Genomic DNA, 14,562 nt, shown 5'->3' with positions numbered 1-14,562 from the left:
CCCTCTTGATACGATAGAAAATTCCAAAATGACGAAGAATCGAGTTGTCTCTCTTTTTTTTTTTTTGTTAATTGTAAATTTTATATATGTAGAATATAGTTGTAATCGTATCTAGTTCTCACGAATAAATCCGACAGAAATTAAGAGAAGCAGGATGTTACAACCAGGCAAAATAAACGAGTTGTCTTGATCCTTAAAAAAGGATGGGTTTTTTCTTTTAAACTCCAATAATTTATTTTTTCCAGAAAAAAAATGAATTTGTATCTCCATTTCTGCAAATATCGTCCGTATGTTGCAAGTGGAAATGTGAATTGTTAACCAAACATTATACCACCCTACATGAACCGAAATCAAATTAACTTCAAACTTCTATGTAATCCAAACTAAAAAATGTTTTTGTTGTAGAAAATATGTCTTTGTATAGTGAAATGTGATATCAAACCGGAAAAGGAAACCGAACAAAACAAAACCGAATTCATTCAAGTCTCGTTTCGAGAATTGGCATCTTCCCTAGTAAATAGAAAGAAAAGGAAAATGTTGTTTCTCTATAGCATTAGTTTCTTTAAACGTTGGGAGTTTTTATTAATCTATGTTTATTAATCTATTTTAATCTCGCTCTGAGCAAAGCTGAATTAAGGGATCAGAATTGTTTATCTCGTACGTGGTTATGTTGTATTCATAACTTAATGTCAAAACAAATATTAGCCCTATCACTTTAGTTGCGTTTGAGCTCTTAAGAGTAAAAGTAACAAATTGTTGATGGATTGGAGAACATACGAGTAGGTTTCTTATTTGTTTATGTATTACAAGGACAAGGTCCTCTTATTATTACATAACCACAAGACAAGAGATACAAACGGCTGTCATGCATACAAATCGTATTATTAATACATGGATCCGGACAATATTATTATCCTTTGATGAACTTGGAGTACCATTTGCCCGAGTCCTTTTGCCTTCTGTCGATAGGATTGGTGAAGTTGACCCAGTTCATACCGAATCGAAGCGTGTAACCATTCCCGAACTCGTAATTGTCCATCGACGACCACGCAAAGTAACCGGCTACGTTGCATCCCTCCCTACGACATAGGAATGTACGAAAACGATGAGAGAAAAAAAGATCCTTCTCATATTAGAGAATCAATTGTGTTTTAAGAACTCACTCGATCGCGCATTTGAGGCACGAAAGATGACTGCAATGGCATTGGATTCTTCCGTCATCGGCAAGAGTATCGGAAAGGCTTAGATTGCCAATGTCGGAGAATCCTGAGATTATTACACAAATTTTTTAAGGAACAAAATTGTCAATGATTGGAAAGTAAGAGAAGAAGAAGAATAAGAAGAGGAGATAATACACGCTCTCACCGTTTTCTGTGATGTAAGTGGGTGGGTTACGGTATTTATCCTTCACGTAATTTAGGATTTGACGGAATCCGGGTGGATAATACACAAAGCTTGCGGCCTGTGGATGAAGAGATTTGGATTCGATCAGCATTAAAAACGGTTTATCGACATAGTGAGTTAATACGGAGCATAACGACATGGCATTTACCGGCACTCCAATGGGAACTCCATCACGATAATCTACAGTTGTGATAAAAGTTAAAAGTTTTTCAAGTTAGCATATGCATGCGAACTATACATGAGGACTTCGAATGTGTAATAATATCAACATACGTACAACTGAGATTAACTCGTGGATCGGTCAAGGCATCGGGTTGTGTTGGAGAAGGAGGCGGTGCGTCGGTCGCGTACTGTGTCACGTAATAGTTCAAGCCAAGAAAATCGAGGGATCCATTAACCAGCTTGGACTCTGCAGGTGAGAATTTCGGTAACCTGTCTCCAACAAGTGTTTTCATGATTTTCGGATAATCTCCAAAGACCAACGGATCCAAGAACCTACATGCATGGAGCGTAGGATTAGGACACATTTCTATTGATGTTTGTAGAGGGAATGAGAGAGGTTACTATATATTGTTTGTCCAAATATCGTGTATGTATATATATACACATACCATCCGACGATGAAATCAAATGCCCGGCGAGAAGCTCTTTTATCCGCATCGCTAGAATCATTCAAAGGGACGAACCATCTGCCGATGAGGGTGGTTCCAATCTTGCCCCCTTGAGATTTCTGCACCAAGAAGGCACATTTTGGTGTTTGAATGTTAAATGTGTACGAGGAAGGAATAACGATGATGATGATGTGTACTAAGGACCTGGTAACGTCCTCGGTAGAGAGCGACGGCTTCGGCATGAGCAAGGAGTTGGTGATGGGCAACGATATATGGTTCGGTTCCTGAATCTCCGCCGAATTCGCATCCTGTGCATCGACCCGGTGGATAGGACCCGTCCCCATACCCTTTGGTTGCAAGAGAATAAGGCTGATTCAATGTTATCCAAAACTTAACCCTATCCCCAAATCTTTGGAACAGGAGCTCCGAGTAGTCCTTGAAATCCTCTCTACAAGGGCAGACGAATTGATGTTAAAATCAAACAGTTAGTAAGCTTCATAATTATGTCATGGGAAGGAATTATGCACTTACACTATCCGTCGGCTCAGGAAACCTCCGTACTCGTCTTCAAGAGTTTGGGGAACATCCCAATGGAATATTGTCACGAATGGTTCTATGCCTGTGTACGTACGTATATCATTCATTATAAACGAGAGGAAATATACATATATATACACACCCATATGCATATATATATGTATAGAGAGAGAGAGATTCAAATTGAAACTCACCGTTGGCTTTCAATGCATTGATAAGATTGTTGTAGTACGTGATCCCGTTCTCGTCAACTCCTCCGATTAGTCTCCCCTCTAATTACATATATATATATATATATATATATATAGAGTCCGTCAACATAATAAATGTTTCCAACCAAATGTCATGTATGTGTCTATATCCCTTACTCGGTAGAACTCTTGACCAGGCGATTGAGAATCTATAAGCTTGGACATTCAATCTCTTCAGGAGCTTAACGTCTTCCTGCATATATACATACATACATACATACATATATTTGTGAATCAAACGTCCAAGAATGAAAAACAGTTGACTGTTCACGTACCATATACAGATCATATGAATCACATGCAACATCTCCATTGCTACGATCCGGAACTTTTTCTGTAACAACAGTACATTGTTACATAAAATTTTTTTACATAAAACTAAATTTGGTATTGTTTTAAGGAAGGAAAAGGACCTGGATATCTGTGAGTAAAATAATCCCACCCGTTGAACGCTCTATATGCAGCACCTTCAATCTAATAGAATAAGACATCAAGTTAGATGCAAAATACATTTAGAATATGTTATCCCATATAAGATAAGGTAAGATATATATACCTGATATGCTGAAGTGGATGCACCGAAGGTGAAATTTTTTCGAAAATCAGTTCGGTTAAATGAAAGTGTGTCATCACAGTTGAAAGGTGGTTTAGCTTCACAGGCCGGTCGGCAAACCGTTTGGCTGGTCGTACCCAGCAACTGCGAGAGGAGGATGAGGATGGCGGCTAAACATGATGCAATGTTATGAATACCCATGATTTAGAATCTAGAGTTTTTTTCTTTTTGTATATATCTTTGCTGCTGCTTAGGGTTGATGGCTGATGATGAGCCTTTAGGGCTTTATATAGGGTTTGAGAGTGCATGGGAATGGGGTTTTAAGCAACTTGTTACGTAACATTCCCATGCATCTGCCCCAACTCCATTCCAGTTGGATCTTGATTTAATATCATTCATTTTACACACATAATTACGACAATTATGTTACACGCTTCCCCTTGGCTTCCTCGTTATAGCTTTCATGGCTGGAACTTATGGATCCGACAGATGTTTTATATCGTTACGTTGTATTAGTTTATGTTTCCATTTCACATAAATTCGGATAACACCAACATAATACACACAAGTTATATACATTCATATATGCTTCATCTTCGAGTATAAGTTAAAACGACCGCGCAAGTTACATTATATATATATATATATATATGTTTGGAAACAAAGATAGTCATGTTTGTATATATCTTATTTTGAAGGATAACTTATGTGGATTTGATCAGCTGACAAATAATCATCAATACGGAAATAATACTCGTCGTTTGGCATCAGCACATAGAAGAAGTAAAAAAAAACCCAAATAACCGACCGAACATAACCAAAGAATAAATAATGTTATGCTAAACCGAACTTACCCACTTGATATGATAATAAAACCGGAAATATGCATTTGTACAGTGAGATGTGATATCAAACCGGAAAAAGAAACCGAACAACATAAAACCGAATTCATTCAAGTCTCATTTCGAGAAAGGACATGTGAACCCATATTTGGAGGTTGGAGTTTATGAATTGATCAGCATAGGTTAAAAAAGATTTTTAAAGTTTACTCGTTGTTAGCCATTGAAATGGTAAGTGATCACCAATCAAAGACAATGGCCTAACTCATAATTTGGAAAAATAAATAAGATATATTATAAATGAACTGTAAATTCCAAATTTGAGTCATGATTATGGGTTAAAGTTATAGTTCTGTTGTAAGATTGAATCGAGATAAAACCAAAAATAAATAACTCTTTTCAAATCGAACAAAATTTTAAAAAATGTGTACATAATTTTTCTAAAATTAAATTAAAAACTGAATATAAAAAGGTATAAAAATATTAAATAAAAATGAAGATCTTTTATAACATCAATATTAAAATTAAATTTGAACCAAATTTGAAAAAAGTATGAACCAAAAAGTCGGATATAAAAGCCGAAAATTTATTGTTTTTACAAAATTTAAAAGCAAACCTAAACATAATGGAAAGACGAAATGTACATATGTAACCGAGACTATAGTTTTTAGCAAACACATGTTTATGTCAAATAATTTTTATTTTTATATTTTAACGTGAGCCAGGTTCCAATAAACTGCTAGTCCCGTAGAAAACCGGGTCGTATTAACATTTTTGTCTACGGTTTATATAAAAGTCATATCTTATCACTTAAATTTGGGTAGTTTAACTGATGAAATGAGGGCACAAAATGTTTGTCTCTTCTCGAGTTCAAACCTCAAGTTTAAAGAAGGAACGTATAATTCAAATCACATGGTTTATCCTCTCATAAAAAATTTTAGTCGCGACATTCAAAATATTTAATGTTGCCAGATAAAAAAATCTAGGAAAATAAGTAAAAATGAAATCCATCATTATATTTATATATATACTATAGAATGAAAATTTTGAATGATTATGGTACAAAAGATATTAATATATGTGACGAATATAAAATGTTCTATTGTTGTAGGGAGGAACCTAGAGAAGTCGCAACACACATGCTATAAAGGCAATGATTTGAGAAGCCAAATTGGGCCATGGCATTATAGGTGTAATTATTTACAAAGATAAAATTGTTGGGTGGTTGAGCTTGAGAATTATAAACACGAGCTTAGGATTATAGAAAAATATTAAAAAAAATTAAATTTTGCAGTTCCCCATTATAACCATCACCGAAATCTCATGATGACACTAAACTTGACTATTGGTAGGTCAATGACACCCACTACCTACATATGTTTATTTACATGATTTTTGTTAAGTATTTAAATAGTATACGTATAACCACCATTATGCAATTTTTCTATTATATTTTTATGATTTATGTTGATATTTAGAATTTTGGTCCAAACGTATAACCTAAAACAATTATTTCCGTGGAACCAATTCAACTAGAAAAGTGTATTGATTAAAAAAGACAATTACAATGCGGTAAAATTAAAAAAATGTAAAATAAATGGACGAATCTGAAAATTTACTATGAGAAATGTGGAAATAAATAAATAAATAAACTAGAAATGTATGATTGAGCAAAGGGCATGGAGCAATTTCAGGGAGTAACTCTGATTTGTTGACGGAATGACCAATTTCATGATTCCTTTCTTTGTCCTAATTTCATAATTTTGTTTGACTTTATTTTGGACAGGAATTCTTCAGTTTATATTATTCTGTTTCCCAAACTAATATTCTATTTTTTTATATAAAAAAAAATTCACAGCCGCAAATTTGGGTATGGAAATAGAATTTTTTTTGGTGATTAATATTTGTGTTGGTCTACATGTAATGTAATGATAAAAGAATGGTAAATTTGCAAGTTGTTATTTCAATTATATATATATATATATATAGTCTTTTGGACCTCACTTATCAAATCTCATTACTAACATTTTCAAAGAAAAAATAGCTAATCTTATTTCTATTAAAAATCGATCTAACATCATGGGTAAACTTTAAAAAAAAAATTAATATTTCATTCACTATTTTTACTTTAATTATTCAATTTATTATATTCTATTAACTGATATTTTAATACTTGGAACATCTCAAATAAAAATCGATGACGAATACTACCAAAATTTCACATATATATTAACTAAACTTTAGCATTTAGTTGAATGTATTTTTAAGTTTGTCCCGTAAAAATTCGCGCTCTAATAATTTATTATCATAAAAGCATCTATGATCTAGATAAATGCTATAAATCTTTAATTTGAAGGAATTAACAATATACTATTCGATAATGATATTAATAGACAATTTAAATCACATTAAATAGCTATTGTATCGTTAACAAATTTAAAATCCTCATTTTGCATCTGTTATCACTCTCAAACCAAAGTTATATATATGGATTTTTTTTTTCTGGTCGTTTTGGAACTTATTCCCTGAAGAGGAAAATTTATAATATAAATATTAAAAATCGTTTGTTGGTCATGGATTTGATTCCAAATTTCAGCATTCCGAATTGTATTTTTAAAATTATATACAAACATCTATATGCACTATAATTCTTAAAAATCTTAGAAACAATAGAAATTTACCTGACGTTTATAAAATATAAACATAGATCGGACAACGTACATCTACACAATAATTAACACTAATTTCACCAAAAAAAATTAATCAACACTTAATTAATGTTATTTCACGAAGAACTCGTGACTGCTTGGAAAACGTTGTCAAAGAGATCCTCTCTTCACCAAATCTATATACACTTTATGTTTTTTTCTTTTGCGCTTTTGTGTTCACGGGAGACATTAGACATACACTGAACTCTTTCCTGTAATACATACAATTTCGATTATGTTCGAGTTGAGTTATTTTTGTGTTTATGAATTTTGTTTTTGACAAATTATATCTATTTCATTTTTGTTTTTGTGGAGTTTCAGTTCGAATTGGATTTTTTTTTTGGTTTAAAAAATTGCCCAATTTCTATTATGAAACGAAAAAATTTGGAAAATCATTATTTACTATTACAATATCAATTTAATAGTATTTATGGAGAAAAAGACAAAAAGATATAGGAAGTAGTTTGTTCAGTGTGAGCTTCTTGAATTTCAGATTTTGGTATTGTTAGTTTTAACCAAAACATCAATAATAATAATAATAATGATGATGATGACGGAAGAAACAAAGCTTTTTTTTTTGTTCATTGTTTTCTTGTTTCAGACCGATATGTTCATAGCAGACAGGATTTACAGACCACCATGGTTGTAATTTCAAAGAAAAAAAAGACACAACACACTAACTAAAACAAAAAAACTTCTAACAAAGTTCCGTAACCGCCATTTTTTTTCCCTATGTGCTCTTTGTTTTTTTTTCCTTTCTCCTTCCCTATTCTATATCCCAACACAAAACAAACAGAACGAAAAAAAAAACAAAGAAAAAAACAGAGACACGATGTGACAGAGCAAGAAGACAAAGACAAAACAGAGATACCCAGAAACCAACAAAATAAATTAAAATTTTAAAAAAAAACTAAGAGAGAGAAAAAAAACGGTTCCACAGTTTTTTTTTCACTTGACATTGTTGCCTTGCATGGAGATCTCAAGACCAGGCCACACAAAACTGTCCGTACCGTTACCTTCCATCTCATCCACGTGCCACGTGTCACCACCAACCGTCGCCGGAGCCACCGCCTCTCCTCCGCCACCGCAGAAATAACCCGAATACCCAAAACCCATTTCGTCAAACCCGTATCCACTCAATAGCGACGCGAAGCTTCCATACCCAGAGACCAAGTCCCCTTCCTTTACCTCCTCCACCATGTCGCCAGTTCTGGGTCCGACTCGGGGTCCGGGTTCGTGGGTCGTCGTGGTTTTTGTCGGAGACGAGGAAAGACAGGACGAGGAGGTTGCGTTCGCGTTTGCGTTTGCGGAGGAGCGAGCGCGTTTGGTTGCGGCTGCGGTGGAGGAGCATTTGCGCGAGCCACCACCGACGGGAACGTCGCGGAGGGTGCCACCGTGGGTCCAGTAACGGCGACAAGATTTGCAGAAATGGCGAGGTTGAGAGAGGTTGTAGTTATTGTAGTAGCAGAACTTTGTGTTCGCGGAGTTACAGCGAGGACACGGTAATGGCTCCGACAGCTTCGGCGGCGGAAACGCCGCCGTCGATGGCTGAACCCGACCGGGTTGTCGGGTCTCGTGACCCGGTTCGAACGACGAAGGCATTTAATTTGTGGGTTCGGAGAAAGAGACAAAACAGAGAGAGAGAGAGAGAGAGAGAGAGAATGGCATAGAAGGATAGGGATGTTTTGGGAGTGGTGAGGTGGTCTTTATATATTCTTTTTAACTGACATCGCTCTCTCTCTCTCTAATTTTTTTTCAAAATTTTCGGGGCTTTTCGGGTTAATTATGTAATTTAAGTTTAATATCGAAATGATTAAGAGACTAACAAAAATCATGTCACATATGTTTTTATATGTGATGTACTTTCCCTATCGCCTACCAGTGTAGGAGTTTGATTAAATTTAATGAGTTTAGTCTTTTCACAAATTACTAATTTGTAATTTCAACATTAAATGAATATTTATTAACAAATGCATGTGTTTTTTGCGCATTTGGAACTATTGTATTTTAGAAAAGTAAGCGTGCCATTAGCTGCAACGTTTTTATAATGTTAATGTGTTGAATGCAATGCAAATAAGGAGACCGAAACAAAAAATTTATAATTATACGTGGAGTGTAACAACCAGAGGTCATTCCAGAATGATAGAGTTATTCCCACACACCAACATGAAACCTTTTAGTGTGTTTTGTCCTCACTTACACACATCCCGGAAAATACTTTTCAAGAGGTCACTCATCTTAAGACTACTCCAAGTCCACCACGTTTAATTTTGGAGTTCTCTCGAGATGGGTAACCGAAAAGGTAGATGCATATTGTTGTTATGAGTAGCTCAATTAATTTCTTTAAGTTATCTTAGACTGTGTAGTCTCGTATCTACACAGTCTTCGGATCCCTCTCATTCCGGTGCGTTCGATTCATCCTTATATCCTGATCCAGAAGCCCGTCAGGAGTCGTCCATTGTCCATGCATTTCGCACCCACTCCCCTTTCTACGGTATCCTGGTTATCACATGTTTCAGATATTTTAATACGGTCAAGAGTAAAGAGAATTAGAAATATGTATAGAGACTAGAGAGTAGATAAATCATATGGTTTTGGGGAAAAAAATCACGTTAGATCAATTTTCATTTTTTTTATTAAAAATAGACAAAAAATTTACATGTGTTACATCATTAAGGATAAGGATAGAAGAATTCATCCGTAAATTTAATATATAATATTGAGTTGATTTGAGAAATATATAAAGTATTATATTTTTAAAGAGGGAAGACAGATAAATGTAAATTTTAATCATCCAATAATTTAAACAAAATTTTGTCTAAAAATATTGCAAAAACTTTTAATATTTATAAAATATTCATCTAAACTTTTAACAGTCACCTATTCAATTAAATATAATTTTAAAAAATATCCAAAAAATCGCGTGACATGGACCGACAAGCATGATAGAAAATGTTGGACATCGTGGATAGTTATCGTTGGTCGACGATATTTCCACCATCTATTTTATTTCAAATTTAACGCATATATACACACATAAATTTATCATAATCGATATAAAACTTACTTATGTTACTTATTAATCATTGATACAATATATACACATATAGATATAAATTTAATTTGTCTTAATCTGTTTTTAAAATTTAAAATAAAAAATAATTGATCTACCCACTTTCTATATAAGTGGAATCACTAATCCCATAACCACCATAACCCTGTCGCCAGGAAAAAAAAAGTATAATACTAATAATGGATTATGGATATATAATTAATAAGTCCTCAGAATTTCTCGTAAGCGCAAGAGAAAACGACCACGGTAAATATGTATTAAGCTAAAACGGTTAAGGTAATTGATTCCTAAAGCAACTGAAAACGCACCGAACGGTAAACGCCGCGTTTGCGTTTTACGGACAATGCAAAAGAATTAGAGGATGTGCGGGGTGAGTGAACTGGAGATTGCACGCACGCGTTTTGGCCTCTCATCCTTTTCCTGGGAACTGACTACGTTGACCGTTCAGTTGACCTGTTGACTGCATTTTGACCTGGTAGGAGGAACAGTACTGTGTCCACGTGGCATAAAACCATTGGTTTCTACTCTAAAAGGACAAGCACGCCTATCACTGGAGCCACAGTAGGAACTCAGTCTAAACTGTCAACACCCGAGTTGGTTAGGGTTTACACAATTCCATTATATTTTTGGATTTGATTTTTTTTTTTTTGTAAAATAATATTACTGGTTTTTATAATTTTTAATTTGGTTTGGATTAAATTTTCAATAAAAATATCTTGTTTTTTAAAATTCTTTTAATTTTGTTTTTAGATTATCATTATAATCCGTTCATTCGTGATCATTTAATTTGATTTTATAAAAAGTATACTGAATTGATTTTTTTTAAATTAAATTCGATTTAGATATAATTATATGTTATGTAATTCGATTTGTATAAAAAAAAACATACTGAATTGATTTTTTAAAAATTAAACGTCTTTAAATTACATACATGACCAAAGGAACTTACATTGTCTTATTGCAGAGCAAAAAAGAAGAAGATCCATTCGTTAAGGAAACCTTGGATGGAGAATGGCCTTGAGAGGAAAAAGCTTCTGAGAGGTCAAGCCAAATGTGTCGACGTTCTCTTCCTCGCCATCAACGAGCTTCCACTGAAATTCTTGAACCAACCTTCCAATGGCGACGCATGAAATGAGCGACGCCTGAAGAGCACCTGCACATACCCTTTTCCCCGATCCGAACGCCATCGTCTTGAAAAGATCAGACGTATCGTATTTCTCGTCCAGGAACCTCTCGGGTTTCCACTCCTCCGGATTCTCCCATCGGTTCTTATCCCTATTGCATCCGTAAATGTTTACAGCAATCTGAAATAAAGGGTCGATGTCGAGATTCACATGTACATAAACCGAACTCCAAAGCGAAAATAATGAGACACTATGAAGATTGCTTGGATTTTGTCGGTAAAATTTCCGCCTTTTTTCGAGAAGTAGTAGTACCTCACTTCCAGCGGGTATATGATAGCCGCCGATTTGGGTGTCCTCGTGGACATAGCGGAGGGGGACGAGAGGAGCCGGGCTGTATTTCCGGAGGGTTTCGTGGAAGATACCGTTGAGATAAGGAAGTTGAGGTAATCTCTCTTCTTTGATCTTCTCTCCTCCGCACACACTTCGGATTTCTTCGTATAGATTTTCCTGATAACCGAAACACATTGAGGGAACATGATCATAGAATACAAAATACAATACAGGGTAGGGGTGGGTATGATTTCTCTAAAACCGAAATCGAAATGAAACCTGAACCGAATACAAAACTAACCGAGAAAACAAAAATTTCTTTGAAAAATGAGTATTTTTTATCAATAAAATCGATCTGAATCGGAATCAAACAGAAAATGACACGAACTGAGTTCAATATAAAAACGAATGGTTTCGAACATGAAATAACCAAACCGAATCCGAAGCCAAACCAAAATGGACACATAGAGAGCGATTATATACGATTTCAAGAAAGCTACCTGGAGATTTTGTTGTTTAGCGAGTTCATACAACGCCCACTCTGTTGTGACCAAAGTTGTGTCGGATGTCTCGATGATTGTCTCCCAAACTAAGATGGCAATTTGCTCCATCTTAAGTGCCTTGGCTTCGGACAGCAAGAAGCTGAGGTAACTACCTTCTTCCTGTTTGGATCACCGCAAAGCTATGGAGATCAGAAGAAACTAAACAAAACAGAGTTTTCAGATCTATGTTCACAAAAAAAAAAAAAAAAAAAAAAAAAAAAAATTCAAAAAAAAAAAAAAAAAAAAAAAAAAAACTGGAGTGCCTTGTGCGAATCTTTCCGCTTCAGTTGATCTTGAATCAGGGCTTTCATTACAGCAAGCCTGCGGAAATGCTTTTGCTGGATTCTCGTTTCGAATTTCTTATTCGGGATCCATCTCAGATACGGGAAAAAGTCTCTCCAATCGACATCAATCGCGCCTTCCATCATGTCATGAACTAGAATCTTGAAAATCTCTTGTTTTGTGAAAGTCTTTCCGAGCTCCTCGACGTAAACTGATTCCACATCCTCTCCTAACGCCTTCAAAAAGCTCGTTTTTTACGCGGATCGTTAGATAATTACAAATAAGAGAACATAAATCGCGTTTCTGCATGTTTTCCCGAGTTCGAAAACACTCACTTGTTTCATGGCTAAGCCGAAAAGTTCATACTCGAATATTTCCCTGAAGTTCACAGGTTCTTCAGGATGGTCCTTCACATATGTGTGCAACTTGGAAGTCACATTTTCAATGAGCGCATCTCTATAGTATCGTTTTCGTTTCTGAAAATTATCGCGAGAAATAGAAAAACCGGTTAATATATCATCAAACTATATCAAGGAGGGGCTGTAAAAAAGGGCAGAACAACGGAAATGCTTATTACAATAACCTGTGCATTTGCACCCAAGAGGCCATTCAAGAGATACTTCTTGACCATTTTGTGGAAATCGTCGTAATCGCTCGTCGCGACTATACACTTGTTGCAAGTGAGAACTTCCAGCGCATTCGATAGCTTCCTAGTTGAAATGGAAGAAAACCGAGTCACCATTGCCTGAAAACAAAGAAAATGAAGATCATCCATCGTCGGGCAAGACACCGATGGTTCATTTCTTCACGGAGTTGTTTTTGAAGGTATGAGATGCAAAGATATAAGCCCGAAAGAAAGACTTCATAGCCATCCCTAAAGTGATATACATATATATACATACATATATATGTATATGATCAGTAAGATCCTCTAGTATCCATAATAATATATAATCTTGAGATGAGAAGGAAAAGGGTAATAACCTCTTTCGCGACATGGGTAGAATTGAGAACGATAACGGTGGAGGCGCCGGTCTTGATAGAGTAAATGGGACCATAAATCTCAGCCCATTTCGTGAATGTCTTGTGGGGTTTCTTCTCTTTCAGCTGCAGCAAGTTCCCTAACAATGGCAATCCTGGTACCACTGCATCACCAACCGAATTTCCACCAGACACTTATGACAATCCAATTCGATGTTTAAATTTTTTATCAAATGCGATGGTATATGATCAGAAATCAAATTTCTCACAATGGCAGCAAGACCCATAAACACTAAAAGACTTGGTTTTTAGTGTTCTTTTATCAGAGTTCAGATTGACCCAAATCACGAAATCAATCGAGACAAATTTGGACTCGAATTCGGATAATAGTAAGAAACAGAGCTACTGATCAAATCAGACAAAAAATAGCTTGATGTTTTTGACGCTTTTGTACAGTTCCACGTATCAAACATCAATCTCAAGTGAAATATGATCAACAATCGAAGAACCAGATGACCAAAACAGCTAATACCCTACTTCTCAGTGACAAATCCTTGGTCCGATCACCCAAACTACAAAACCCTATTGATCAAATCGAAGAACAGACACAAAACCCAAAAGCCCAGAAGGAGAAAAACAAGATTTGAACAGTGAAATTACCAGGAACGGGAGGGAGTCTAGAAGAATCCATGATCCGCTTTCTGGAGAATAAGAGGAAAAGCTTCCTCAAGAACAAGAGGAAGAGCAAGAAGGAGACAACGACGCCGACAACAATGGAGGTCGAGGAGGGCATTTCTGTGGCGTTTCAGTGTGATACTCCTCCAAACATATGCATTATATTTGGATGTCGACAAGCTGAAAGAGACTGAGGCCTCTGGGGTTTTCCTATTTATTGGTACTTGGAGAAGTTTTGGAAGTTTTTATTTGGAATTCGTGTGTATTTGGGAGCATGTGAATATTCAATTTTTTTTCTTGGATAAAGCATTTTGAAATTTTCATTACAGGACACACCGTGGCCTGTCCTAATGTCTCTTTCATTATGCAATTCAAACATTGTACTCTCTTAGGGGTATTTTTGTAATTTCCAAACAATCAAAGAAAAGTTTTATAGTTTTTAAGGATAATTTCGTAAATAAATTACAAAATCCGAATTTTAGTTCGAACTCCGATCTACGGATAATTTTGTCTTACAAATCCTAACTCAAACTCGATTTGTTTACTGCAAACGGGATATCGACTAGGTGGCAATTTTCCCATTTTATACATTTGATTCGAAGAGAATTGTGGTATTATCATTTGGTTTAGATTGTGGTTTTAGTCATGTTTC

At 35.3% G+C, this 14,562-nt stretch overlaps 3 protein-coding genes across 3 annotated transcripts; all 3 read right to left on the bottom strand.

The window, feature by feature from the left end:
* Positions 1-788: 788 nt before the first annotated feature.
* Positions 789-3,593, bottom strand: LOC104806960 (myrosinase 4-like). Its single transcript, XM_010532078.2, has 13 exons — positions 3,360-3,593; positions 3,217-3,277; positions 3,079-3,137; positions 2,921-2,996; positions 2,747-2,824; positions 2,547-2,634; positions 2,220-2,463; positions 2,016-2,134; positions 1,682-1,899; positions 1,553-1,584; positions 1,366-1,462; positions 1,164-1,266; positions 789-1,079 (listed from the first exon to the last, which is right to left on the bottom strand). Exons 1-13 carry the CDS (start codon positions 3,555-3,557, stop codon positions 911-913), a joined length of 1,542 nt encoding a protein of 513 aa, XP_010530380.1. The 5' UTR covers positions 3,558-3,593; the 3' UTR covers positions 789-910.
* Positions 3,594-7,647: 4,054 nt separating this feature from the next.
* Positions 7,648-8,572, bottom strand: LOC104806958 (dof zinc finger protein DOF1.6-like). The gene has a single exon (XM_010532076.1). It carries the CDS (start codon positions 8,503-8,505, stop codon positions 7,852-7,854), a length of 654 nt encoding a protein of 217 aa, XP_010530378.1. The 5' UTR covers positions 8,506-8,572; the 3' UTR covers positions 7,648-7,851.
* A 2,272-nt stretch (positions 8,573-10,844) lies between these two features.
* Positions 10,845-14,147, bottom strand: LOC104806957 (ent-kaurene oxidase, chloroplastic-like). Its single transcript, XM_010532075.1, has 8 exons — positions 13,896-14,147; positions 13,239-13,399; positions 12,838-12,999; positions 12,590-12,730; positions 12,236-12,490; positions 11,931-12,092; positions 11,413-11,607; positions 10,845-11,280 (listed from the first exon to the last, which is right to left on the bottom strand). The coding sequence occupies exons 1-8, from the start codon at positions 14,026-14,028 to the stop codon at positions 10,966-10,968; spliced, it is 1,524 nt and encodes a 507-aa protein (XP_010530377.1). The 5' UTR covers positions 14,029-14,147; the 3' UTR covers positions 10,845-10,965.
* Between the last annotated feature and the right edge of the window lie 415 nt (positions 14,148-14,562).

The sequence above is a fragment of the Tarenaya hassleriana genome, unplaced genomic scaffold, assembly GCF_000463585.1.
Source record: "Tarenaya hassleriana unplaced genomic scaffold, ASM46358v1 Cleome12, whole genome shotgun sequence".
NCBI classification, from domain to species: Eukaryota; Viridiplantae; Streptophyta; class Magnoliopsida; order Brassicales; family Cleomaceae; genus Tarenaya; species Tarenaya hassleriana.
The sequence above is the reverse complement of the archived record's forward strand: the minus strand, read 5'-3'. Positions and strand labels throughout refer to the sequence as shown.

Excerpts from the sequence above, each read along its gene's own strand:
- LOC104806960 (XM_010532078.2), bottom strand. The coding sequence starts at position 3,557 with ATGGGTATTCATAACATTGCATCATGTTTAGCCGCCATCCTCATCCTC. Across the intron at positions 3,278-3,359 it reads CATCCACTTCAGCATATCAG|ATTGAAGGTGCTGCATATAG; the intron begins GTATATATATCT and ends TTATTCTATTAG. Across the intron at positions 1,080-1,163 it reads TGCCTCAAATGCGCGATCGA|GGAGGGATGCAACGTAGCCG; the intron begins GTGAGTTCTTAA and ends CCTATGTCGTAG.
- LOC104806958 (XM_010532076.1), bottom strand. The coding sequence starts at position 8,505 with ATGCCTTCGTCGTTCGAACCGGGTCACGAGACCCGACAACCCGGTCGG.
- LOC104806957 (XM_010532075.1), bottom strand. The coding sequence starts at position 14,028 with ATGCCCTCCTCGACCTCCATTGTTGTCGGCGTCGTTGTCTCCTTCTTG. Across the intron at positions 13,000-13,238 it reads CTACCCATGTCGCGAAAGAG|GCAATGGTGACTCGGTTTTC; the intron begins GTTATTACCCTT and ends CTTTGTTTTCAG. Across the intron at positions 12,093-12,235 it reads AGCGGAAAGATTCGCACAAG|GAAGAAGGTAGTTACCTCAG; the intron begins GCACTCCAGTTT and ends TGATCCAAACAG.